At 33.0% G+C, this 27,892-nt stretch overlaps 2 protein-coding genes across 2 annotated transcripts; both read left to right on the top strand.

The window, feature by feature from the left end:
- Positions 1–13,474: 13,474 nt before the first annotated feature.
- Positions 13,475–14,890, top strand: LOC127129951 (uncharacterized). Its single transcript, XM_051059049.1, has 4 exons — positions 13,475–13,943; positions 14,039–14,125; positions 14,215–14,659; positions 14,743–14,890. Exons 1-4 carry the CDS (start codon positions 13,475–13,477, stop codon positions 14,888–14,890), a joined length of 1,149 nt encoding a protein of 382 aa, XP_050915006.1.
- A 978-nt stretch (positions 14,891–15,868) lies between these two features.
- On the top strand, positions 15,869–18,810 carry LOC127129950 (uncharacterized). The gene is made up of 6 exons (XM_051059048.1): positions 15,869–16,023; positions 16,234–16,688; positions 16,794–16,889; positions 16,993–17,211; positions 17,449–18,132; positions 18,233–18,810. Exons 1-6 carry the CDS (start codon positions 15,869–15,871, stop codon positions 18,808–18,810), a joined length of 2,187 nt encoding a protein of 728 aa, XP_050915005.1.
- The last annotated feature ends 9,082 nt before the right edge of the window (positions 18,811–27,892 follow it).

The following is a 27,892-nucleotide window of genomic DNA, read 5'->3' as shown; positions in this document are numbered from 1 at the left end:
CTGAAGAGTGTTATTCCACCAATCTTCAGCTTCCTTCTCAAGCATATGAGTACCAAACTGCACTTTCTGGGCATCAGTACAGTTCATGACTCTGAAGATCTTCTCAATTGCCTTCAGCCAAGCTTGAGCTTTATCAGGTTCATGCTCACCCTCAAAGACAGGAGGATTGTTCCTCTAGAATCTCCCCAAAGCACGTAACTCATCATCATCTCCATTTTGGTTACCAACATTCGCTTGAGGGATCTGACCAATGGAGTCAGCCAACATCCTCAACGCCTCAGGAATGACATCATCATTCCTGCCTGCAACCATCGTCCTGAACGGCCCAAACAACCAGACAAACAGTATCGATCGTGTCAGATACACAAATCAAATACAACAGGATGGAAAACATTAACGACTATTGACCAACTGGTCGACCATGCTCTGATACCACTAATGTAACACCCCTTTTTCTACCCCAAAATACTTAACATATAATCAGAGTAAATAAGCACGCATATAAACAAAAGGGCGTCACATCGACGTTTTCAAAAACTAAAAGCTTTCAAAAATCAACATCATTCATCATCAATATATAATACAACTGGTCACTTAAAATAACACATTTCAATTATCATGAATATTCAAGAATATGCGTTCGCAGCGGAAAATAATGAATACTCACGTATTTCATAAAATGATCCATGTCCCATACCATGATCATCTCTCAATAATCTCCTCAAGATAACTAAAACCATATCCAAAATATTTGGCACTATGGCCTCTCAAACCGCAATTTTCAAATAAACATGTTCACAAGTAATAGCATAATACGTACCCAAATCAGATATGAGTTTAATACTACGAATCTACCCCGTGTTACATGACCAGAGCATGGACTCACTACTTAGTCTCTAAACAAAGCACCGGAACTCTCCAGCTAATCTCGAGTGAGTTACCGTCGACTTACTTCCGCAATACTACTCTGGAGTATCTGCACGATGCCATGTAAAGCAACATTCAAACAGAAGGGTGAGAATTCAAATCATTATGAAGAAGTATAATAAGGCTCAATGATTAAATCAACAATTAAAGGAATTCATCACACTTCGTATAACTATGTAAATAATACTAACCAATATTTATTTCACATGTTCAAACATCCATCAAAACCCAAGGAGTATAATATTCAAATCCAATACTATATTCCCAAATATACACATACTACAACTATCACATAATCACGTATTTTGCCAAGTTATGTATCCAAACATCACCAAATTCAATTACCATATCTCATACACACCTCACAATCACATCAATGCATACATTCAATTATCACATAACTCTAATGTGACTCAATGCAAGACATGTGACTCTATGCATGTGGTACCGCAATGTGAACCCAACGTTTCACCGCTTTCCGATTCAATATCTAGAATCCAAGCCACGCTTCCGATCCGGACAAGATCAAAGCCACTATGTCTATTTCCAATTAAGGGTCAACGTCTGCTACGCCTATTTCCATTCAAGGATCAACGTCTATGTGAACCCACAGTTTCACCGCTTTCCGATTCAATATCTAGAATCCAAGCCACTACGTCTATTTCCGATTAAGGATCAACATCTGCTATGCCTATTTCCATTCAAGGATCAACGTCTATTACCATGTGAACCCACAGTTTCACCGCTTCCACCATGAAGCCGACCATGCCATGAATGAATGTACAAATACCAACACATATGCAATTAAGATCATCTCTACCATCTTAACATTCCACATATCACCATAATTCAACTCTATGAATTATCCACCAATGGTACATATACACATTCATAACAATATATCATTCACAAATATAGGCTAATTATCAACTACGCACACTAGATTTCGTTTCAAATGAATACAACTTTTAAAATCTCAATTTTTCATTTTTCAACAGCAAGTAATCGGTTAACGCTCGGTGGGTAACCGGTTAACACAAAACAGAATGTAGAATTTTTGGGCAGGTTTTTAGCAAGTAACCGGTTAACGCTCGGAGGATAACTGGTTAACATAAAATAGAATCAATTTCCTGTACAGATTTTTAAGCAAGTAACCGGTTAACGCTCGGGGGGTAACCGGTTAACACAAAACAAAATCAATTTCCTGCGTAGATTTTTAAGCAAGTAACCGGTTAACGCTCAGAGGGTAACCGGTTAACACAAAACAGAATCAATTTCCTGCGCAGATTTTCAAGCAAGTAACCGGTTAAAGCTCTACGGGTAACCGGTTAACACAAAAATAGAATGCAAAATTTTCTGCGTTTTTCATCGTTGGAGGACTTTCGGACCTCCGATTTCGATTCCGTAAAAAGCCAAACGCTCAGAAAATTATAACTCATACAATACTCTAAATATATAAAGTGAATTTTCAGTTTTAACACAATTAAATCACCACAATCAAGAATACTCATCAAAACCTAACAATTCCAAAAACCATGAAATTTAGGGATTTCAACGTAAACATATTTCTACTCATTGCCCTAATTATACTAACCCATAATAATAAGGATTCTCCCCCTTACCTCTTCAATTTTCTAGAAACCTTAGCTTCTCTCTTGTTCTTCCCCTCTTCTCCTTACTTTTCCTCTTTTCTTTCTCTGTTGCCGTCAATGAGCAAATGAATCCTCCCTCTCACTCTCCTCACCTCTTACTATTTATATTATTATATTTGGACTTAAAGAATGATACCTCTAATTTAATTATTAGGCCCAATAAGACATAGTATTATAATATCTCTATTTAGTTCAAATAAATTAAACCAACACAACATACACACTAAGTTAATTAATATAATTATTTAATTATCTCTCATATCAACTAAATAATTGATTAACACACCAAATTAATTAATATAATCGATTATTATACTACCTAACAACCAATTAATTAATTAACACTCCAAATAAATAAAATAAAATATAGTAATAATAATATAAGAAATAATTACTAAAATTGGGTTGTTACAACTCTCCCCCACTTAAAAGATTTTCGGCCTCGAAAATACCTTAAACGAACAACTCCGGATACGATTCCTTCATTTTATCCTCGAGTTCCCAAGTAATATTGCCATTAGCGGCTCCGCCCCATATCACTTTCACCAAAGCAATTTCCTTACCACGAAGCTTCTTCACTTCTCGATCTTAAATTCGCATAGGTGATGTATCGACCGTCAAATTATCCCGCACTTGAACATCATCTACTGGAACAACATGCGATGGATCCGCAATGTACCTCCTCAATTGAGACACATGGAACACATCATGAAGATTAGAAAGTGACGGTGGTAATGCAATCCGATATGCCACTTCACCTACCCTCTCGGAAATCTGATAAGGACCAATGAAACGCGGCGTCAACTTACGCGACTTCAAAGCTCTACCAACACCCGTTATTGGCGTAACTCGAAGAAACACATGCTCATCTTTCTCAAACTCAAGAGCTTTCCTCCTCTTATTATGGTAACTCTTTTGACGACTCTAAGAAGCCTTCATCTTCTCTTGAATCATCTTAATCTTATCTGTAGTCTCTTGAATCAACTCGGGTCCAACCACAACATTCTCTCCCGATTCGTACCAACACAAAGGAGTTCTACACCTTCTGCCATACAGAGCCTCAAAAGGTGCCATTCCAATACTCGAATGGAAACTGTTGTTATACGTAAACTCGATCAAAGGCAAGAAACTATCCCAATTTCCTCCTTATTCCAAAACACACGACCTCAAAAGATCTTCAAGTGACTGAATAGTCCTCTCCGTTTGACCATCAGTTTGCGGATGATATGCCGAACTCAAACGCAACTTCGTACCCAAAGCACTTTGCAAACCTTCCCAAAATCTCGAAGTGAACCTCAGATCTTTATCCGAAACAATGCTCGACGGAATACCATGCAAACACACAATCCTTTCGATGTACAACTTAGCAAGTCTCTCCATCGAATAATCCATCCTCATCGGAATAAAATGAGCACATTTTGTCAACCTGTCCACAACGACCCAAATCGCCTCACAATTACTCAATGTTCTCGGCAGACCCGAAACAAAATCCATAGAGATACTATCCCACTTCCACTCGGGAATAGATAACGATTGCATCAAACCAGACGACTTTTGATGTTCAATCTTTGACTTTTGACAAGTCAAACATGAATACACAAATTCCGCTACATCCTTCTTCATACCTTGCCACCAAAACATCTTTCTCAAGCCTTGATACATTTTAGTAGCACCAGGATGAATACTCAAACCACTTCTATGCCCTTCCTCGAGAATCCTCTTTCTCAAATCCGCAACATCCAGAACACAAACTCGATCACGACATCTCATGATACCATTCTCATCAATCCGAAAATCACCACCTTTGCCTTGATTAATCAATGTCTTAACATCGACTAATTTCAGATCTGACTTCTGACCTTCTCTAATTTCGTCAATAATTCCACACGTAAGCTTCAACATACCAAGCTTAACACACGAAGGCGTCGCTTCACAAACCAAACTCAAATCTCTTAATTGCTCCAACAATTCAAACTCTCGAATCATCAACATAGACATGTGCAATGACTTCCTACTCAATGCATCGGCTACAACATTCGCCTTTCCAGGATGATAATTCAAACCAACATCATAATCTTTCAAGAATTCCAACCATCTCCTTTGCCTCATATTCAATTCTTTCTGATCGAACAAGTACTTCAAACTCTTGTGATCACTAAACACGTCAAATCGCGATCCAAACAAATAATGTCTCCAAAGCTTCAACAAGAACACAACAGCGGCCAACTCTAAATCATGCGTCGGATAATTCCTCTCATGAACTTTAAGTGGCCTTGAAGAATAAGCTACCACTTGCCATTTTTGCATCAGAACACCTCCCAAACCCAACAAAGAAGCATCACAATACACAACGAAAGGTTCTAACGGATCCGGTAAAATCAAAATAGGAGCCGTAGTCAATCTTCTCTTAAGCTCTTGAAAATTCGCTTCACACTGCGAAGTCCAAATGAAAGCTTGACCTTTCCTAGTCAACTGCGTCAATGGTAACGACAACTTAGAAAATCCTTCAATGAACTTCCTATAATAACCAGCCAAACCAAGGAAACTTCTAATCTCAGCAACAGACCTAGGAGCTTCCCATTGAGATACAACTTCAATCTTTGTAGGATCCACAGAAATACCACCACTCGAAATCACATGCCCAAGAAAACTTACTTCACTCAACCAAAACTCACATTTAGAGAGTTTAGCAAACAACTTCTTCTCTTTCAACACCGATAACACACCTTCAAATGCTCGGCATGATCCTCTTTGCTCTTAGAATAAATCAATATATCATCGATGAACACAACAACAAACTTATCCAGATAATCATGAAAAATTCTATTCGTATACTCCATAAATACACCAGGTGCATTAGTCACCCCAAAAGGCATCACGGAGTACTCGTAGTGACCATACCTTGTCCGAAAAGCTGTCTTTTGAATATCCTCAGCCTTTACACGAATCTGATGATACCCAGACCTCAAATCAATTTTGCCAAACACACAAGCTCCAACCAGCTGGTTCATCAGATCGTCAATCCTCGGAAGTGGATACTTGTTCTTAATCGTCACTTTATTCAGTTGTCTATAATCAACACATAATCTCATATAACCTTCTTTCTTCTTGACCAACAGAACAGGTGCACCCCACGGCGACACACTAGGACGAATAAACCTCTTCTCAAGCAAGGCTTCAAGTTGACTCTTCAACTATTTCAACTCAGAAGCATACATTCGATAGGGAGCCATCGATACAGGACTAGTTCCAGGAACTAAATCAATCGAAAACTGAACCTCACGTTCCGACGATAAATCACTTATATCTTCCGGAAATACCTTCGCAAACTCACAAACTATTGGCAATTCTTCAATCGTCCTCTTCTCACGAATATCCAAAGTTGCCAACAACATAAAGAACTCGGCACCATCTTGCACCGATTCATCAACTTGCTTAGCAGACACAAACCAATCTTCCTTAGCACCAACCTCAGGAAAAATAACCGTCTTCTCGAAATAGTTGATATACACCCGATTAAGTTCTAACCAATTCATACCCAAAATCACATCAAGTTGCTCTAAAGGAAGACAAACTAAATCAATTCCAAAATCCCTACCAAAGATACTCAACGGACAATTCAGACACACATCTACTTTTAATATATAAAAGTTAATTACCACCATAATTACTTAATTACCCTAATTACAATCCATAATACAACTAATTTCATGTTCCTATAAGTAATTTCGTACTAAACTCTATTTAATACTCTAACTAACTCTACCATTTTACAATTTAATAAATTTGCCTCGACAACATAAAAATTGATTCAACTATATATTATATAAGATATAATTAAAAAATTGATTCAAATATATCAAAATACATTAAAAGAGAGTTTTTCATTGGGTAAGGTGATGTATGATATAAGTAATTTCCAATGGGTGAATTATTTTATGGATTTGGGATAAAAAGAGAATTTTGAAATCTTGAATTATGGTGTGGATTTGGAATAAGAGGTGGATTTCCAAAATATGGGGTGTTTTGTTGATTTGGGATACAAAGAGGACTTCCATCATTTTGCATAAAATTGGAGCATGTGTTATGTTGATTGAGGTTCATTTTCAAATGAAATGTGTACACAAAAAAATTAAAATTAAATAAAATAAATTGGTCAAATTTAGACTAGATGTGAGTGAAAAATGTGATAAAATAAATTACCTATTTATACTACTAAAAAATATTACCGTTATTTTATTGTTGTTGCAATCTTATCATTCCAAAATGAAATCAATATCCTGAAATCAAATTAGTTATTATTGTAGTTTTTTTGCCAAATATTATCGTTGCTTGATTTTCTTTAAATGACAAAATGAATTTTTTTTAATAATAAATATTACCGTTATTTTATTGTTGTTGCAATCTTATCATTCCAAAATGAAATCAATATTCTGAAGTCAAATTAATTATTATTGTAGTTATTTTGCCAAATATTATCGTTACTTGATTTTCTTTAAATGACAAAATGAATTTTTTTAATAATAAATATACTGATTTTTTAAGTGGTCTTTCTGAGATGTCAAACCGAGAATATGAAAAGAGGGAGAAGTAATATGAAACGGTTTGATGAAAATTAGGATTTTATTTAATTGAATAAATTGATATTATTATTATTATTAATATTGTTATTTATTAATATTTATTATCATCATTATTAATCCCATTTACCCACTTAATAACTCAAAATATTCCAAAACCACTATTCCAAAACCACTTACAATATTATACCATTTTAACTAACTCTACCATTTTACAATTTAATAAATTTGCCTCGACAACATAAAAAAACGCCTTTTCCTATTACTTGCACGCCGAAAATTTCCTTGGGAACACAACAGTCTTCATGCCTTCTTCTTCAAGAATGCTGCTAATCAATTCGATGTTATATATGTGTAGCATCAAAGGTTGGATCCTTTTCAGCATTTTGCCACACACCTCTATCAAATTTATATACTCTTTTTTTTTCCAGGTTATTAGGTTTGTAATTTTATAGTCATCTAAATTTGCAGTTACATTAATTTTTGAATTATTTTCAGTGAAAATGAGTAGAAAGGTTGATTCTGTGAAAGACATCAATGACTCAAAAGAAACTTGGCGTCTTGCTGTTCGAATAATGGATGTTTGGAGTGTTGTGAATAATAAGGGTATTGAACATTTGGAGATGATTGTTATGGATTCCTTGGTAAATTGCTTTTCTTTTTTTAAGTATAGATTTTTGTATGATAATTAGTAATTACAACAAAATGCTTTTTTGTATAACATATAAAAATAAGATTATTTTTATTTTGTTAGGGTGATCGGATTCAGGTCCTTATTCGTCATGACCATTTACTGAAATGGAAAGAGGTCATTAAGGAGAATATGACCTGCATTATAAACAATGGCAGTGTCTATAACAATGATTTTCAGTGGAAGGTATGTGATCATTCAAAAAAATTTATGTTTCTTGGTGGTACCACAATGAAGGCAATCGAACTTCAAAATATTCCACCTAAAGGATATTTCTTTAAAGATTTTGGTGAGATACTTCAAGGCAAATGCAAAACCGATAGACTGGAAGGTAATTTAAATTCTATTATAACTTATATAACTTATATATTTGCAAACACATTCAATAATGAACCTTACTTTAATGTAGATATTATTGGTGCTGTTAGTGAGATAAACCATATCCAATCCAACACTCCGGGGAAGAAAGTTGTTGTTTCTGTTGTGCTGAAAGATTTGAAGTAATGCACATTGTTTTCATAACTTATGTGTTTGATAAATTTATATATTTTGCATCACTGAATCCCATCATATAATATTGTTTATTTATATTGCAAAATAGGGGTAATTGCATAAATTGCAATTTATGGGAAATCTATGGATCAAATTTTTGGCTTACTACAATGATCCTAAAAACAATGGAGCTATTGTAATTCTGCTCACTCATGCAATGGTAAAAGATGGCCAAGGTATTACACTATCAGACTTTATAAATACATAGCTGATTTGTATTTTTCATTATACGTTCAATAATTTTTATATTAATTATACAATTTACAGTGTCAAATGCATGGAGTGGTTCCAAATTGTTGATAAATGAAGACATCCCTGAAATTCAAGATTTTATGTCTAAGTATGGATTTTATTTATTTATTTATATTCAGATTATTATACATAATTTTTAATTTCAAAAACAATCTTATTTCTATAGGTTGCCTACTAATGAACAGAAGGAGAAGCCTACTCAATCTGCAAAATCTCTTTCTAATTGGTCTGGTGGTTCTCAGTATTCGCCAGTAGAAAGGTTTGTTCATAATGCGAAATGTATGTCCTTAAGTCAGTTCTGCAAAATCAAACATGTAAGTTGAATACTATAGAGCCGAATTTATCTTTACTATTACAATCATATTGTTTGCTTTTTGAAATTAATATCATTTTTGATTTGCTTTTAGGAAATTTTATGTGTTACTGTAGCAACCACATTGAAATTTGCTGTCTCAAAGTATGGATGGTTTTATTATGGCTGCACAAGGTGTTCTTCGAAGGCACCTAATCCTAAAAAAGCTTATGAATGTTCATGTGGGCAAAAAGTCGAACAACCTATACCAAGGTACATATAATCTAGATGAATTGCAAATAAATTTGGTAATGGATTTGTTATTAATCATATTATTTTCTTCGTTTAAAATACTATAGGTACAAGATTGAGATATATGTTAGCAATGGTGAATCAAAATATCGATTTGTATTCTGGGATTCCGAATGTGCTGCTATACTTGGAATGACTGCTGAATTTATGCATAACTCTATGGTGGAGGTACATTGTTATACATAAGTTAAAATGTTAATAGTTTATCGAGTTGTAAAGTTCAGATTATCACTCATGGTCGATATTTTATTTTTCCATTAGAATGGAGAAGATGATCCAATGGTTTATCCTGATGAGCTTGAAATGCTGTTGAATAAGAAAATGACTTTTAGAGTTAAGGTGCAGCCAACGTTTTCCCAAGCGTCTGTTTGGAAGCTTTATGATGATGAAGCCTTTGTTAAAGAGATTGAAAATGACTACATATTAGAAGATGTATAATATTCACTTAATTCATGTATTATTTAAACATTTAACAAGTATAATAAATATTCGATGTTTCAATGTGCAGAATCAGTCTAAAACTGAATATGCAAAGTTGGTCCCTAACAAAGAAAATTTGGAAACTTCCGCAGTAAGTATCTTCATTTGTTAACATAATAATTTTCTATGATAAATATTGTATTATTATAATTCATTTTATATCTGACAATTAATTTTTTATATTGCAAGCAAACATTATCTGCATCTGGTGAAAATGATCCAGAATCAATCATTCTAATGACTCCGGCTAAGGATGTTGTAATTGCTGACAAGGGTGAAGAAGTTGATTTTGAAGCGTCTGGCGCTACGCAATTATCAAGCACCAAACCATCCAAGAAAGTAAAGATAGAACCATCTTCTTAATTAGAATTTTCGGAAATTTGATATTGAAATATATTTTATGAACTTTTTAGCACCAGAATGAGTTTAAGTATGAAGTTGTTAAGAACATGATATGTTTTGGTTGTAGGATGTGTTCCTACTTTTTTGAAGTGTTTATTTTGTGGGATTACAATTGACATTTATATTTCATGTATGGTTTAAAGGATGATAATGAGTATTTAATTCATGTGTGTGAAATTATTCAAAATCCTATGTTGTTATGTTGAACATTGTGTTTTGTGTGTTCTTTCAACTACAAAATTTATATGAGTATCATATCTTCAAATGTTAATAAGTATTTTAGATTGATAACAAAATACGTTGTCATCTTATGAAATATGTGTATACGACTAAATTATAAATAGATTATTGCATGTCATGTTTGGTTTTAGCATGCCTAATGGTGTTAGAAATTAAAAAAACAATTACATAAAAATTTATTATGAAATCCTTCAAAACTAATTATAGAAAACACATAGAAACACATTTTTTTACAATTTTTTTTCAAAGTCTAATACATATGTTAAAATTGCAGGTAGTTCAGAAATGTTGGAGCAATGTTTGAATCTTGCATTCAACTGAATTAAGGATTTATAAAAAAACAAGGTATAATTATCATATACAGTGAATTGTCTTTTGATTGGTAATGGAAAATCTACATTGTTTGTTTGAAATGATTAAGTTAAGCATGCAACTATACTTTTTACCAATCTCACGTCATCATATATAGTATTATAACTCAACATATTTAAATTATTTATTTGCCAAAATATAGTTGGGGGTTGAAATGAATAATTATGTCCACTGCCTCCTTTCTATTGGCTAGGTCAGTGGAGTATTAAAATAATTCAGCCGTAAGATAATTAATGTTATGCATGATTTGTAATAAATCAATAAGAATATCAATTCTTTATACATTTAGTTGTACAAGAAAATGATTGTAAATAATTAAAGTGGGCTAAGAAAATGGGCCCCACTAAATCCCACTATATATTATATAAAATATAATTAAAAAATTGATTCAAATATATCAAAATACATTAAAAGAGAGTTTTTCATTGGGTAAGGTGATGTATGATATAAGTAATTTCCAATGGGTGAATTATTTTATGGATTTGGGATAAAAGGAGAATTTTGAAATCTTGAATTATGGTGTGGATTTGGAATAAGAGGTGGATTTCCAAAATATGGGGTATTTTGTTGATTTGGGATACAAAGAGGACTTCCATCATTTTGCATAAAATTGGAGCATGTGTTATGTTGATTGAGGTTCATTTTCAAATGAAATGTGTACACAAAAAAATTAAAATTAAATAAAATAAATTGGTCAAATTTAGACTAGATGTGAGTGAAAAATGTGATAAAATAAATTACCTATTTATACTATTAAAAAATATTACCGTTATTTTATTGTTGTTGCAATCTTATCATTCAAAAATGAAATCAATATCCTGAAATCAAATTAGTTATTATTGTAGTTTTTTTGCCAAATATTATCGTTGCTTGATTTTCTTTAAATGACAAAATGATTTTTTTTTAATAATAAATATTACCGTTATTTTATTGTTGTTGCAATCTTATCATTCCAAAATAATATCAATATTCTGAAATCAAATTAATTATTATTGTAGTTTTTTTGCCAAATATTATCGTTACTTGATTTTCTTTAAATGACAAAATGATTTTTTTAATAATAAATATACTGATTTTTTAAGTGGTCTTTCTGAGATGTCAAACCGAGAATATGAAAAGAGAGAGAAGTAATATGAAACGGTTTGATGAAAATTAGGGTTTTATTTAATTGAATAAATTGATATTATTATTATTATTAATATTGTTATTTATTAATATTTATTATCATCATTATTAATCCCATTTACCCACTTAATAAATCAAAATATTCCAAAACCACTATTCCAAAACCACTGACAATATTATACCATTTTAAATGTAATGGATACAGATATGCAACTTCCAATACACGTGTTTCAACCCTAAAAAATCAGTATATCCACACCTTTCACTTCAATATTTTTTGCTTATATTTGAAGCAAATTTTCCCAAAAGTAACCATCATTAATGCTCTACTTTAACATCACATCAAACCTATATTTATCATACTTTTCAATAAAGATAGAAACCAAATTTGAATAATATAATATTAATTTTTTTGAAATCTAACAAATTTATTTCATTCCCCTATAAGATTACTAAAATACAATTTTAAATTAATTCCAGGTACAATATTCTGTTTGGATTCATATATATATATATTTTTTAAAAATCATTATATAATTGCAATTTTTATAAATTCATTATGTACATTGACAATATTTTTTCTTAATACTGTTTTTTTCTTACATTGACAATATTTTTTCTTACCTATTTATACTACTAAAAAATATTACCGTTATTTTATTGTTGTTGCAATCTTATCATTCCAAAACGAAATCAATATCCTGAAATTAAATTAATTATTATTGTAGTTTTTTTTGCCAAATATTATCATTGCTTGATTTTCTTTAAATGACAAAATGAATTTTTTTAATAATAAATATTACCGTTATTTTATTGTTGTTGCAATCTTATCATTCAAAAATGAAATCAATATCCTGAAATCAAATTAATTATTATTGTATTTTTTTGCCAAATACTATCGTTGTTTGATTTTCTTTAAATGACAAATTGAATTTTTTTAATAATAAATATGAACCACTTAAATTGTAGGAGCGTGTGTTTCTTTATGGACATTGCAAATGAGAGAACGTTGGAAAATCTCAAATATCCAAATGCTTCTGACACAGCAACATTGGTAAATGTGTAGGAACTTGGGAAAACTATAGATAAACATGCTCTAATGAAATCCCTTTAGGTTTTACGGCTATATTAATACATAGGCTGATGAAAAACTTTTCATTTCCCTATATTACACATATCCACATGTTACGTAATTGCCAATTATTTTGGAGGGAACAGACGAATTTTCGTACCAAATATATATATATATATATATATATATAATGGAAATGATCCATTCTTAACATGTACCTTATATATTATATATTAGCATTTCAAGTATTGTTCCAAATTCAAGAAATGAACTTATCATGTTGAATGAGCAAAAGCTGTAAGAAAACTTTATTCAAATAAAGCCATGGCAATGTAAGTTATGTTTTTTATCAGGTGAACATTTGATATTTTTATTCACTATAAAATTATATATCTTTTGTTTTATTTATAATGATGAAGATATATAATATCTGTTATATATGTGTAATTTTTTCAGATGTATGATCAAGTATGATCATTTTGAATTATAGAGCCTGAGTAAGTACTATAATAGAAAATATTCAAAATGGTAGATGAAGAATTACATTTTAAAACTGTTTTGAGGAGGAAGAATGCTGCAAAAGCCAGAATTTATAGAAAGAGTGTTATTGATGACAAGAAATCTAAGAGGTTGAAAACTGCTCTAAAAGAAAACGGTACATTTGATAAAAGACGCGACAATGACTCAACAACTTTGAGGATACCACTATCAGAACTTTTGCCAAACATACTAAATGACGGTCGTGGTATAGCCAACGTTGAAGTAAGTCGTCAACTTCATTCGTCCTTAAAGACTAAGCCAAGTACCAATAATAATATCAGATCAAAAAGGATATCAAGCAGAAACATTACCAAATTAGGAGTTAACTTATCTAAGAGGTTTGACAATACATTTGCTGCAACAACATCAAACCAAGATCCAATACTAGAATTGCAACTCAATGGGCTTTTTGCATCTGAGAGTGGAGACGATAATATGAATGATGAATCTGACGGTATATTCTTAATTATTTTTCATTTGAGTTAATTTGTTTATGATATGTCATAGAATATTACAATATTCTTAACACAATAAATGTTATGTCAAAAGGTTACAGTTCAGCAACAAATTCAAGTTTTGATGAAGATGAAATGTCTAATGGAACAGATGCTATGGAAACTTTTGAAATTACATTAGGTATTTTAAAATGATTTACTATAAATAATATTTTATTATTATGAAATACAACTCATTTAACATATGAATTAAATACTATTGATGATCAGGAGGGTATTATGATATAGGGGATCCTGTCATTGAATGTCAATATTCTGGTGCAAATATGTGGTATTCGGAAAGGAAAAACAAATGTTGTCATGCGTCCAATCCTAAATTTTCCATGTGTTGTGGATCAGGAAAAGTTCAGTTACCTTTGTTAAAACCCGCTCCTAAAGTTCTACAACATCTGTTGTTTGACAATGAATCATGTGAATCAAAAAATTTCCAACAACAAATTCGAATGTACAACGTTATGTTTGCATTTACATCTCCCGGTGCGAAAGTGGACAATCGATTTAACAACGGTAGATGCCCTCCCAATTTTCGTATCCAAGGTCAATCATGTCACCGAATAGGAAGCATGTTACCGATGCCAGGTCAAAATCCACGATTTGCACAACTATATGTTTATGACACTGAGAATGAAATTGAAAACAGAATGCATGGATTCAGGTTAGATATCTATTATTTTCCAAACTTTAAATTTATTTATTTAAGAAACTTGCAATAAACTGTTTCAACTCTTTTCATTATAGGTCAAAAAGTGGAGTTGATGTTAATATTGTGAGAAAACTATCTGAAATGTTATATGAACATAATGTTCATGCACAATCATTTCGCATGGCAAGGGACAGACTTTGTGAAGAAGGTGTTTCTGATTTAAAACTTCATTTAATATCTTAACGAAGAAATGATGGAAGGATATATAATCAACCAACTGTATCCGAAGTAGCTGCTTTAATTGTTGGAGATGTCGACACTGCAGAAAAAAGAGACATTATAGTGCAACAATAATATGGCGAACTTCAAAGGATAGATGCGTATCATACCAGTTATTTAGGATATCAGTACCCATTATTATTTCCATATGGTGAGAATGGATATAGACCTAATGTGAGGCACTGTGATAAAGGGGCAAATATTCGCCACTTCACAGACATAACACAGTCAGAACAGAATAATAAAGATATTCCTTAGGAAGAAGCAACAAAGCGAAATCGACTTACAATAAGAGAGTGGTTGGCCTTTAGATTTCAATCAAGATCTAATGAAGCACAAACATTGTTGCGATCAAGGAGACTTTATCAACAATTTTCAGTAGATGGTTTTACAATGATGGAATCAGAAAGACTTAGGTGGCTTCGAAAGAATCAGTCAAAACTGAGGGTTGGCAAGTATCACAATTTGAATGAATATAATTCAAATGGAGAAACGCACGGGTCAAACACAGGTAAGAGGGTTGTGCTACCTTCTTCATACGTTGGTAGTCGTAGATATATGGATCAACTATACTTTGACGGAATGACAATATGCAGCTATGTCGGATTTCCAGATCTTTTCATTACATTCACATGTAACCCCAACTGGCCTGAAATTCAGCGTTTGCTTGGTTCTGTTCATCTAAAAGCATCAGATCGTCCTGACATCATTTCAAGAGTCTTTAAAATGAAATTTGATGAGCTTTTGTCTGATCTCACAAAGAAAAGTCTATTGGGGAAAGTTCTTGCATGTGAGTAACTTATTGTTGATCAAGATGGGTTTCCGGTATATAGAAGAAGGGACAATGGACATACAGTTCTTAAGAATGGAATTCAAGTCGATAACCGGAATGTTGTTCCATACAATGCAAAGTTGTTGACAAAGTACCAAGCTCACATAAACATGGAATGGTGCAATCAAAGTACATCGATTAAGTACTTATTCAAGTACATCGACAAAGGTTACGACAGAATCACCGCTGCCATTGTACCGAATGATGATGGAACTTCCAACCAGCCGCAGAATATTGATGAGATCAAACAGTATATTGATTGTAGGTATGTTTCTAATATATCACTTGAAATATGATGTCATGCAATTTATCTATTTTAACTAAAAGTGTGCAATTTTTCTTTACATGCATGGTGTAGAAAATTTTATATGTACACTATTTTGACTATATGTGTTATAATAAAATTTATATATTCTGTCTACAATAATCATTCTATTAATTTTAAATCCATTGCCTTTCATTATATTATTTGTAGGTACGTTTCTCCGAGTGAAGCATCTTGGAGGATATTCTCCTTTCCAATCCATGGTAGAAAACCAGCTGTTGAGAGACTGTACTTTCATTGTGAAGGTCAAAATTCGGTATATTACACTAATTTTGATCGTATCAATACAGTTCTGGAAAAACCAAGTGTAACTGAATCGATGTTTACATCATGGTTCGAAGCAAATTGCAAGTATCCTGAAGCACAAAATTTAACTTACAGCAAATTTGTTTCAAAATTTGTTTATGTTAAGAAAAAAAGAGAATGGAAACCCCGTCAAAAAGGTTACACAATTGGTAGGCTTATATGGGTTCCTCCAACAACTGGCGAATTGTACTATCTTAGATTGATGCTCACACATGTCAAAGGCCCCCGCAGTTATAATGATATAAAAACAGTGAATAACATAAAATATGATACTTTCCAGGATGCCTGTTTTGCTATGGGTTTTATCGGCGATGATAGAGAATTCATTGCAGCTATTAAAGAGGCAAATCATTAGGGTTCAGGTCAATATTTGAGATTACTATTTGTTCACATGTTATTATCAGGCAGCATTAACAGGCCAAGACATGTATGGAGTAAAACATGTCATCTCTTAGCTGATGGAATACTATATGCTCAACAGCGAATTGCAAACAATAGAGGTATTATTTTTCCTATATTGTGAATTTTTATTATATTTATTTGTTTGATTCTTAAAAGTAAAATTGTTTTATAGTTTACACTTATAATTACTATTGTATAAAGGTTTGAGGTTGTCGGATGAAGAGATAATGAATTTAACATTAATTGAGATTGAACGAAATCTTCAAAGGAAGAGCCGAAGTCTAAAGGAATTTGCTGGAATGCCTTATCCAAGTGGATATGTGGTTGAGCAGTTGGGAAATAAGCTCATATACCAAGAGCGGAGTTACAATCCAGCCGAACAATTGCAAGAATACAATAATTTGTTCTTAAATCTTACAGGTAAATATGTTAAATGTTTGTAAGTTTTGTCATAATTTTATAAAGTTAACTTTTAAAGTATGATTTTATCTTACAATTTTTTTTAATGTATAATTAATTTATTCACTGCATGTTTGCTATGTATTTTTTTTTAAATTAGATGAGCAAAGAGGTGTATTCAAGCGAATAATGGAAGCAGTAAACAATCAACAAGGAGGCGTATTTTTTTTTGTTTAACTGTTGCTTCATCGGGCATAGCTTCACTACTACTTCCAGGAGGTCGAACGGCTCATTCAATGTTCAAGATTCCAATACCTACAATGGAGTCTTCTACATGTAATATCGACAAAGGTAGTGATCGTGCAGAGCTACTAAAAATGGCAAAGTTGATAATTTGGGATGAAGCTCCAATGGCACACAGATTTTGTTTTGAAGCGTTTGATAAAACCCTTAAAGACATAATGGGGCGTTCCAATTGTTCTGACAAATTATTCGGAGGGAAAGTAATTGTATTTGGTGGAGATTTTCGGCAAATATTACCAGTTGTACCAAGGGGCAGCCGTTCAGATATAATACATTCTACAATAAATTCATCATACATCTGGGATCATTGTGTTGTGCTGAAGCTTACAAAGAACATGCGACTCCATCAAGCCGGCAATACTTCAAGTACATCTGAATTAGAATTGTTTTCTAATTGGATATTAAAAGTTGGTGATGGGAAATTGGAAGAACCTAACGATGGTTACACGGATATTCCTATTCCAAATGATTTCTTAATTTCTAACTATGATGATCCACTAGAAGCCATTGTTAGTGAAACATATCCGAATTTTCTTAACAATTACAAGAATCCAGAATTTTTGCAATCAAGAGATATATTGGCAGGAACAATTGAAACGGTTGACATCATAAATCAATACGTTTTGGGATTCATACCAGGTATGCGTTATCCATTGTAAACATATTTATAGATACATTCATATATTTATATGTACTAACATAGATTTATAATAATAAAATTTCAAAAATTTTCCCAAAGGTGAAGAAAAGGAATATTTAAGTTCAGATTCTGTAGACACTTTTGACGGTGAAGGAAATGAAGCTTTTGATGTTTTGACCCCGGAATTTTTGAATACACTTACAACTTCCGGTCTACCTAACCACAAGATTAAATTGAAGATTGGGACCCCTATTATGTTGCTTCGAAACATTGATCAACCTGAAGGTCTCTGCAATGGAACAAGGCTTATAGTTACAAGATTGGCAAACCACGTTATCGATGCAAAGATTATATCTGGAAAGAATATTGGAGGGGTTATCTATATTCCAAGAATGGATATGACTCCAACACAATCTCCGTGGCCATTCAAAATGACTAGAAGGAAATTTCCCATAACTATATGTTATGCTATGACAATTAACAAATCTCAAGGTCAGTCATTGGATTATGTTGGATTGTATTTTCCTAGAAGTGTATTTAGTCATGGTCAACTATATGTTGCAATATCAAGGGTCAAAAGCAAAAAAGGGCTTAAGATATTAATCCATGACAAGGATAACCATCCATTGAATTCTACAACAAACGTCGTGTTCAAAGAAGTTTTTGAAAACTTATAGAACGTAAGTTTTTCATTAGTTATATTATATCAAAAAATGTCGTTGTTTATTATTAGAATTTTATTGAATGAGTTGTATAAAATATACATTATGTTTTAACATTTGTTTATATGGATGTAATTGTTTTTTACAGGGTAATGAATCATCACTTCCTAAAAGGTTGCGGACAGGTTTTGTATAAACCCAGTTTTTTAAGGACCAAAGAATTGTACGAAGTTAAATCATTTTTGTTGCTGGACTTATTTCTCACAATTTTAACTAAAATTGTGAACCTTTTGTTTCAATATCTTTTGTTGCATTAAACCTTACTGTATCAATTGCAATTAATTTCAACATTTGGTAGTATTCATTACTATATTTTAAAACAAATGAGGTTCTGGTATTTCTTTTACATGGTTTATGTATTTTGGTTAAATAATCATTTATTATGAAGGTTAATATTTGCGCTTTTATACCTCAAATTAGTAACAGATTGGAAAATTTCATCCATTACTAAATAAATATATTTTTATTTCTTATGTCCAAAATCTCAATGATAAATGGAATGTTTATTCATAACATTAACAATGGAATGTTTATTATATATCAATTTACCAATAAATTGTAAAAATATTTTTGTATTATATTTTTTGATTATTTCCTTAATATAGTATACAAAAAAATTAAGCAAATTATATTACTATAAATTAATAATGTTTTACTTTATTATGTCCCAAACTGGAAAAAGTTATCTGTGGAAATTTTTTGAACCCATTTATTGATCATTTAACATCCATTACATTAAAAAAAACTCTTATGCAATAAATTTGTGTACGTTAATCCAACCATATATATATATATATATATATATATATATATATATATATATATATATATATATATATATATAATATATATATATATAATATATATATATATATATATATATATATATATATATATAAACAAAAAAATATATTATATTTTAATTTTTTTAAAATAAATTATTGCACTTGCGCGACCCGTGCGAACGCACGGGTCCTTTACTAGTAAGAAGTAGAAACAGAACCCATAGCAGGTGTATCAATAACCATACTTCTACGCATATAAGATGATATAAGATTCAACCTCTTAGCACAATCCAAAGAAATGAAAGAATGTGTTGCACCGGTATCAATAATGGCAGTCAAAGGTGTACCATTAATAAAGCACGTACCTTGGATTAGCCTATCATCGGTAGTGGCCTCCGCACCAGACAATGCAAACACCTTTCCCTTCGCTTGCTCCTTCTTTGGCTTATCACATTTGGTACTAATGTGACCTTTCTCACCGCAATTGTAACAAGTCACGCTCGAACCAACTCCACACTGGTTTGCTCTGTGGCCACTCTTGCCACACTTGAAACACGTCACAGAATCCTTACTACAATCAACAACACGATGACCTTCAACGCCACATTTGAAACACTTAAGTGGAGTAGAATATCCTCCCCCACTTGGCTTCTTGCCAAAACCAGATTGTCTCCTCTTGTCATCATACGGTTTCCCATGATCCTGGTTTTTCCCCTTCAAACTCTTGTAGAAAGAAGCACTCTCCCTATTATCCTCATCATAAATCCGACTCTTGTTAACCAACTCCGCATAACGAGTAATCTGTTGGTAACCAATGACCTTCTTGATATCATGTCTCAAGCCATTCACAAACTTCAAGCATTTAGATCTCTCAGCATTAGCAGTATTGTAATGAGGAAAATACTTGATAAGCTCCTGAAATCTAGCAGCATATTCAACAACAGTACCATTTCCTTGCTTCAATTCAAGGAACTCCACCTCTTTCTTCCCACGACAATCTTATGGAAAATAGTTCTCCAAGAAGACATCACGGAAAAGAGCCCAAGTAACCTCAATGCTGTCTTCTTCAAACCTCTGAAGAGTGTTATTCCACCAATCTTCAGCTTCCTTCTCAAGCATATGAGTACCAAACTGCACTTTCTGGGCATCAGTACAGTTCATGACTCTGAAGATCTTCTCAATTGCCTTCAGCCAAGCTTGAGCTTTATCAGGTTCATGCTCACCCTCAAAGACAGGAGGATTGTTCCTCTGGAATCTCCCCAAAGCACGTAACTCATCATCATCTCCATTTTGGTTACCAGCATTCGCTTGAGGGATCTGACCAATGGAGTCAGCCAACATCCTCAACGCCTCAGCAATGACATCATCATTCCTGCCTGCAACCATCGTCCTGAACGGCCCAAACAACCAGACAAACAGTATCGATCGTGTCAGATACACAAATCAAATACAACAGGATGGAAAACATTAACGACTATTAACCAACTGATCGACCATGCTCTAATAGCACTAATGTAACACCCCCTTTTCTACCCCAAAATACTTAACATATAATCAAAGTAAATAAGCATGCATATAAACAAAAGGGTGTCACATCGACGTTTTCAAAAACTAAAAGCTTTCAAAAACCAACATCATTCATCATCAATATACAATACAACTGGTCACTTAAAATAACACATTTCAATTATCATGAATATTCAAGAATATGCGTTCGCAACGGAAAATAATGAATACTCATGTATTTCATAAAATGATCCATGTCCCATACCATGATCATCTCTCAATAATCTCCTCAAGATAACTAAAACCATATCCAGAATATTTGGCACTATGGCCTCTCAAACCGCAATTTTCAAATAAACATGTTCACAAGTAATAGCATAATACGTATCCAAATCAGATATGAGTTTAATACTACGAATCTACCCCGTGTTACATGACCAGAGCATGGACTCACTACTTAGTCTCTAAACAAAGCACCGGAACTCTCCAGCTAATCTCGAGTGAGTTACCGTCGACTTACTTCCGCAATACTACTCTGGAGTATCTGCACGATGCCATGTAAAGCAACATTCAAACAGAAGGGTGAGAATTCAAATCATTATGAAGAAGTATAATAAGGCACAATGATTAAATCAACAATTAAAGGAATTCATCACACTTCGTATAACTATGTAAATAATACTAACCAATATTTATTTCACATGTTCAAACATCCATCAAAACCCAAGGAGTATAATATTCAAATCCAATACTATATTCCCAAATATACACATACTACAACTATCACATAATCACGTATTTTGTCAAGTTATGTATCCAAACATCACCAAATTCAATTACCATATCTCATACACACCTCACAATCACATCAATGCATACATTCAATTATCATATAACTCTAATGTGACTCAATGCAAGACATGTGACTCTATGCATGTGGTACCGCAATGTGAACCCAACGTTTCACCGCTTTCCGATTCAATATCTAGAATCCAAGCCACGCTTCCGATCCGGACAAGATCAAAGCCACTATGTCTATTTCCAATTAAGGGTCAACGTCTGCTACGCCTATTTCCATTCAAGGATCAACGTCTATGTGAACCCACAGTTTCACCGCTTTCCGATTCAATATCTAGAATCCAAGCCACTACGTCTATTTCCAATTAAGGATCAACATCTGCTATGCCTATTTCCATTCAAGGATCAACGTCTATTACCATGTGAACCCACAGTTTCACCGCTTCCACCATGAAGCCGACCATGCCATGAATGAATGTACAAATACCAACACATATGCAATTAAGATCATCTCTACCATCTCAACATTCCACATATCACCATAATTCAACTCTATGAATTATCCATCAATGGTACATATACACATTTATAACAATATATCATTCACAAATATAGGCTAATTATCAACTACGCACACTAAATTTCGTTTCAAATGAATACAACTTTTAAAATCTCAATTTTTCATTTTTCAACAGCAAGTAACCGGTTAACGCTCGGTGGGTAACCGGTTAACCCGAAACAGAATGTAGAATTTTTGGGCAGGTTTTTAGCAAGTAACCGGTTAACGCTCGGAGGGTAACCGGTTAACATAAAACAGAATCAATTTCCTGCGCAGATTTTTAAGCAAGTAACCGGTTAACGCTCGGAGGGTAACCGGTTAACACAAAACAAAATCAATTTCCTGCGCAGACTTTCAAGCAAGTAACCGGTTAACGCTCTACGGGTAACTGGTTAACACAAAAACAGAATGCAGAATTTTCTGCGTTTTTCATCGTTGGAGGACTTTCGGACCTCCGATTTCGATTCCGTAAAAAGCCAAAAGCTCAGAAAATTATAACTCATACAATACTCTAAATATATAAAGTAAATTTTCAATTTTAACACAATTAAATCACCACAATCAAGAATACTCATCAAAACCTAACAATTCCAAAAACCATGAAATTTAGGGATTTCAACGTAAACATATTTCTACTCATTGCCCCAATTAGACTAACCCATAATAATAAGGATTCCCCCCTTACCTCTTCAATTTTCTAGAAACCTTAGCTTCTCTCTTGTTCTTCCCCTCTTCTCCTTACTTTTCCTCTTTTCTTTCTCTGTTGCCGTCAATGAGCAAATGAATCCTCCCTCTCACTCTCCTCACCTCTTACTATTTATATTATTATATTCGGGCTTAAAGAATGATACCTCTAATTTAATTATTAGGCCCAATAAGACATAGTATTATAATATCTCTATTTAGTTCAAATAAATTAAACCAACACAACATACACACTAAGTTAATTAATATAATTATTTAATTATATCTCATATCAACTAAATAATTGATTAACACACCAAATTAATTAATATAATCATTTATTATACTACCTAACGACCAATTAATTAATTAACACTCCAAATAAATAAAATAAAATATAGTAATAATAATATAAGAAATAATTACTAAAATTGGGTTGTTACACTTTACCGCTTCAACAGTCCTACATTGCTTACTTTTGTGAATGAAAAGAGAGTCAAAGACTCTATATAGGATACAAGTTCTTTGAAGTCCCATATCGCTTAGTTTTATGAAGGCATAGGGAGTCCAAGGCTATATATAGGATTCAAGTTCTTCATTCCAAGATGCACCAGTCAAAGCACTTTAAGCCTGTTTTTGACTTTCTTTGTTCTCTTATACTCTTGTATTAGAGTGTTGTGAGATATAGTTAAATATTTGTTTTGAAGGGTGTGGGTGTACTAGGGGTATGAGTTAGTTAAGGGTATATTATATGTTGTAACAATTTTCACATAGTGTTATTCTCTGGTTGTCTATTGACAACGATCGTGGTTTTTTCTCCGGTTTTGGAGTTTCCACGTTATGTTCTTGTGTTGTGATTGTGTTCCTATTTTTTCTCTATGCTTTATTTTTCCCAACAGTTCTTCTACTCTTTAGAATATTTTCCACTATGTTTAGATCCTTGTACAAGTTTTCACCTAGACCTTTTTACAACATTCTTAAACATACACACACACACACCAAACCTTATAGTGGAATTTGAATCACCCCAAAGTAAAGAACGTTTTTCACAATCACCACACTAATGACAATCTTCACTAAACACTATTGTGAAACAAGTCACATTAATTTTATTGAGAAATGAAGAACTTATGTTGGCTATACCATAATCACATTTAACCTTTGATTGTTGATTCTTATCAATATTACAATGCAAATGTACATCACTTAATGCTCAAAATCTATTTTGGTTTTGAAACTTTTTTCTAGTTTTGGGAAGTTTACAAAGTTTCAAAATATTTTGAAAATGAATGATATTTGAATTGTGTAATAGAGAATGTGAAAGTTGTTTTCTTCAAATGCATTATATACACCTCTATAAGCCTCTAAGAATGGATGCATGACTTTTAAATGGTTCTATATATGAAGTTTTACCATGTATAAAATGATGTTGGTTCATGAAAAGTTGTCATTTTTCACATGTTAATCGATTCCCGGAAGGGGGTAATCAATCACCACAGCCCAACAGTCATATTGAACACTAGTAACTGATTACCTGTATGGGGTAATCAGTTACCACACCTTTAACTTCGAAAATATAAATTTTGATGGCTTTTCTTTAATAGTTTTTATGTATAATTTTTAAGAACTTTTAAGACAAAGTTTTAGTGATATTTTATAAGCTTTTAAGTGATATAAGAGATGGATCATGATATTTTAAATATCGAGACTTTTAACCTAAACTTTGAAGATATTTGTCAAACACATTTTGAAGGTGTGAAAAACACAAGAAAAGGGGGGGGGGGGTTGAATTGGGTTTTAAAAACAAAAGCTTTTTAACAACTCATAATCTCCTTAAGGAATCAAACAAACAGTTTGAATAAGAGTTTGTGTGTTATAAGTTGCTTTTACACAAGCATATTTTACATATATGAATTACAAACGCTTAAAGAAAAATTGTATACAAAATTGATAGCTTTTCACAAAGAAATAGACTTGTTAAATTGTTGTAGCGCTTCAACATTCTTATTTAAGTATCCAAGTCCTACTTATATAGCATAAGAAGAAGACCGTTGAAGAGAAAAATGGGAAAACCAAATAGAGCGGTTGTCCACTATTGGATGGTGAAAGGAGTGATATTGCATCCTGTCCTTCGCCCATAAATTCAGTGACATGTGTGATGTATAGTACTGTCCTTGCCCATGAAATCAGGTAGTGGAAAGAATATTTGATTTATACTATGTATTATTTGATCACGTACCCATTTGATCTTATCTTCAAGTTCTTTGGCTTCTGATGAAAGTTGGTGAAACATGAAATGAAGAAACATAAAGTTCAGAATCATCAGTCAGAACCTTGAGAGCGTCAGTAGTCTGGCTTGGGATCTTTAGTATCTTCAGAATCTTCAGAGTCTATAGTCAAAATCTTGACAACCTCTACGTCTGACTAGAGAACTCTAGAATCTTCACCTAAGTAACAAAAACTTCAGAAGCTTCCCATTCTTCAGAAGCTTGATAATCATAGTCAAGTTCAGAAGCATAAGTAGAGAGAACATTACAACCGAAACCTAACATCTCTTAAGAAACTTCTCAAGAGTGAATCAACACAAAAGCAGAAAGAACATTGCAGTAGTAACTTGATGTCTTTCAGAACTTCTCATGACTAGCGCATGTAAGACCCCAATTTTTACCCTAAAATCCCTCATGCAATTTCATCATAAACATTAGCATTGTGATCATACCTTGGCACCCTCCTTTCCCCCTCTCATTGGGTTTGTTTTGGGAGAGATCACCAAGCACCATGTGATTGTATCATACTTGTATATTATCATTTTACTAACCAAAATACCAAAAATATGTCTTTGTATTTGCCTAACTCTTTGTAGGTAGGGCATGATCTCCATTGATCTATCAAGTTCATATATAGGGTTTGAGACCCTCATGACAAAGAGAACAACCATGAATTGATCCAAGAATGGTTATGAGCACCATATATGTGTTCCATTTATTCCTACGTGTCATATTGATCAAGTTTTCTTCAAGAGTTTGAGGGTGATTTGCCTTGGAAACCCTAGTTTGACTAGGTATCTTGAGTAACTTCTCCAACAAGCTATCTTACTATTTGATCAAATTTCTCAAGGGACACTTCAAAGTTCATAATATTATGCACATATGATCTACCATGAGCCAAGAAAGTCAAAAGAATTGAAGGTTAGCAAGTTGGTTGATGGTGGTAGGCCAGATGAATTCATCTGATCAAAACTGGGTCTCCCTAGACCCTATCTCCTACAGTTTTCACCATATGAAAATGATTCCAAGAGAAACGTTACTATAAATTCCATTCCAAACAACTTTCATGTTGATACCCAGAGCTAGTTTTTCTTGGAAAATCATTTTCTATGTTGAAACATTATAGGTCATTTTGTTTAAACCCTAATTTGAAAGTCAACTTCCCAAGGCCATAACTTGCTCAATTTTTATGAGATGAAAGATTTCCAAGTTGCAAAATCAAATTAAAGATGTTTACTTCAACTTTGATGTTTGGAGTGAAATCAAATTCAACTTTTGTGAGCATGTGATATGAGGTTACATTATAGGTCATTTTTGACCTATACCATTGAACAAGTGATTTTTCCAAACTTCAAAAATGCATAACTCTATCATTCCAAATCCAAATGACATGAAATTGGTGACCATTTTGAAGGTCTTTGAAAGCGCTACAACTTTGATGAAGATACCTTTCTCATTTGAAGCTCACATAAAAGTTAAGCAAGGTGGAATATTGAGATATATGACTTGACACTTAGAAAAAATTTCAACATGTTGAAATTTCCAAACTTCCACCTCAAAATTCTCCATGTTCCAAGCTCCAAGTGAAAAAGTGTTGCACATGAAAGTTGTTCCTCTTGATCTAACCTTTCAAAAAAGTCTAACTTCATCCATTTTGGATAAGATTTGCTAGGGCTGTGCATGGCTTGAACATTGCATCATCATTTGGCAAAAATCAAACTTCAAGCTTCCATGTACAATTTCCTAGCACTCCAATTTGATTTCAGACTTGTTCACACTCAATTATGGATCAAATGGAATAATCTCATTGGCTTGTACACGCCCATGCACACATGCATCACTCATTGCCAATTTTGGAAACTCAATTACAGGTGCAAATATCATGTGATTCAGCTATAAATAGAGCACCATATGCTCAGAATTAGGGACTCCTTCGCACCAGCTTTGATCCCAAACACCAAACCCTTTCATTTGAGAGGATAATCCTGAGAATTTCCTTTAGAAATTGAGTTTGAATCTCACTGTTTTGAGATTCAAAACTCCAGGGATCCAAGACCTTTTGTGCATTCTAATCTACTTCTGCAAGCATCCTGAGCAAGATCAAGCATGAGCCAAAGCAAGAACAAGTGAATACAGACCTGCATTGAAGGTATTTTCCAGAAAAATTTATCTCTTCGATTCTCTCTAAATTCCACTCAATTCTTTTGGATCTTTAGTTGTCTGAAGTTCTACCAATGTAGGCAAGAAGATTGAGTTGCTTAGAGGTCAAATCGAAGCAACTCAGTTGAGGAGTAGTATCCAGTGGGTTTAGCCTACTTTTTGTGTGTATATATTTGTATATATGTATGTGTGATATAATCTGCTTGTTGTGCTTGGTGATCTCTGAGTGGTGATATAAGTTCTAACCTAAACTTGAGTGCAATTAAGATAGGAGGATG

Source organism: Lathyrus oleraceus, chromosome 3, assembly GCF_024323335.1.
Source record: "Lathyrus oleraceus cultivar Zhongwan6 chromosome 3, CAAS_Psat_ZW6_1.0, whole genome shotgun sequence".
Lineage (NCBI taxonomy): Eukaryota > Viridiplantae > Streptophyta > Magnoliopsida > Fabales > Fabaceae > Lathyrus > Lathyrus oleraceus.
Note: the sequence above shows the minus strand (reverse complement) of the source record. Positions and strands in the feature narration are given on the sequence as shown.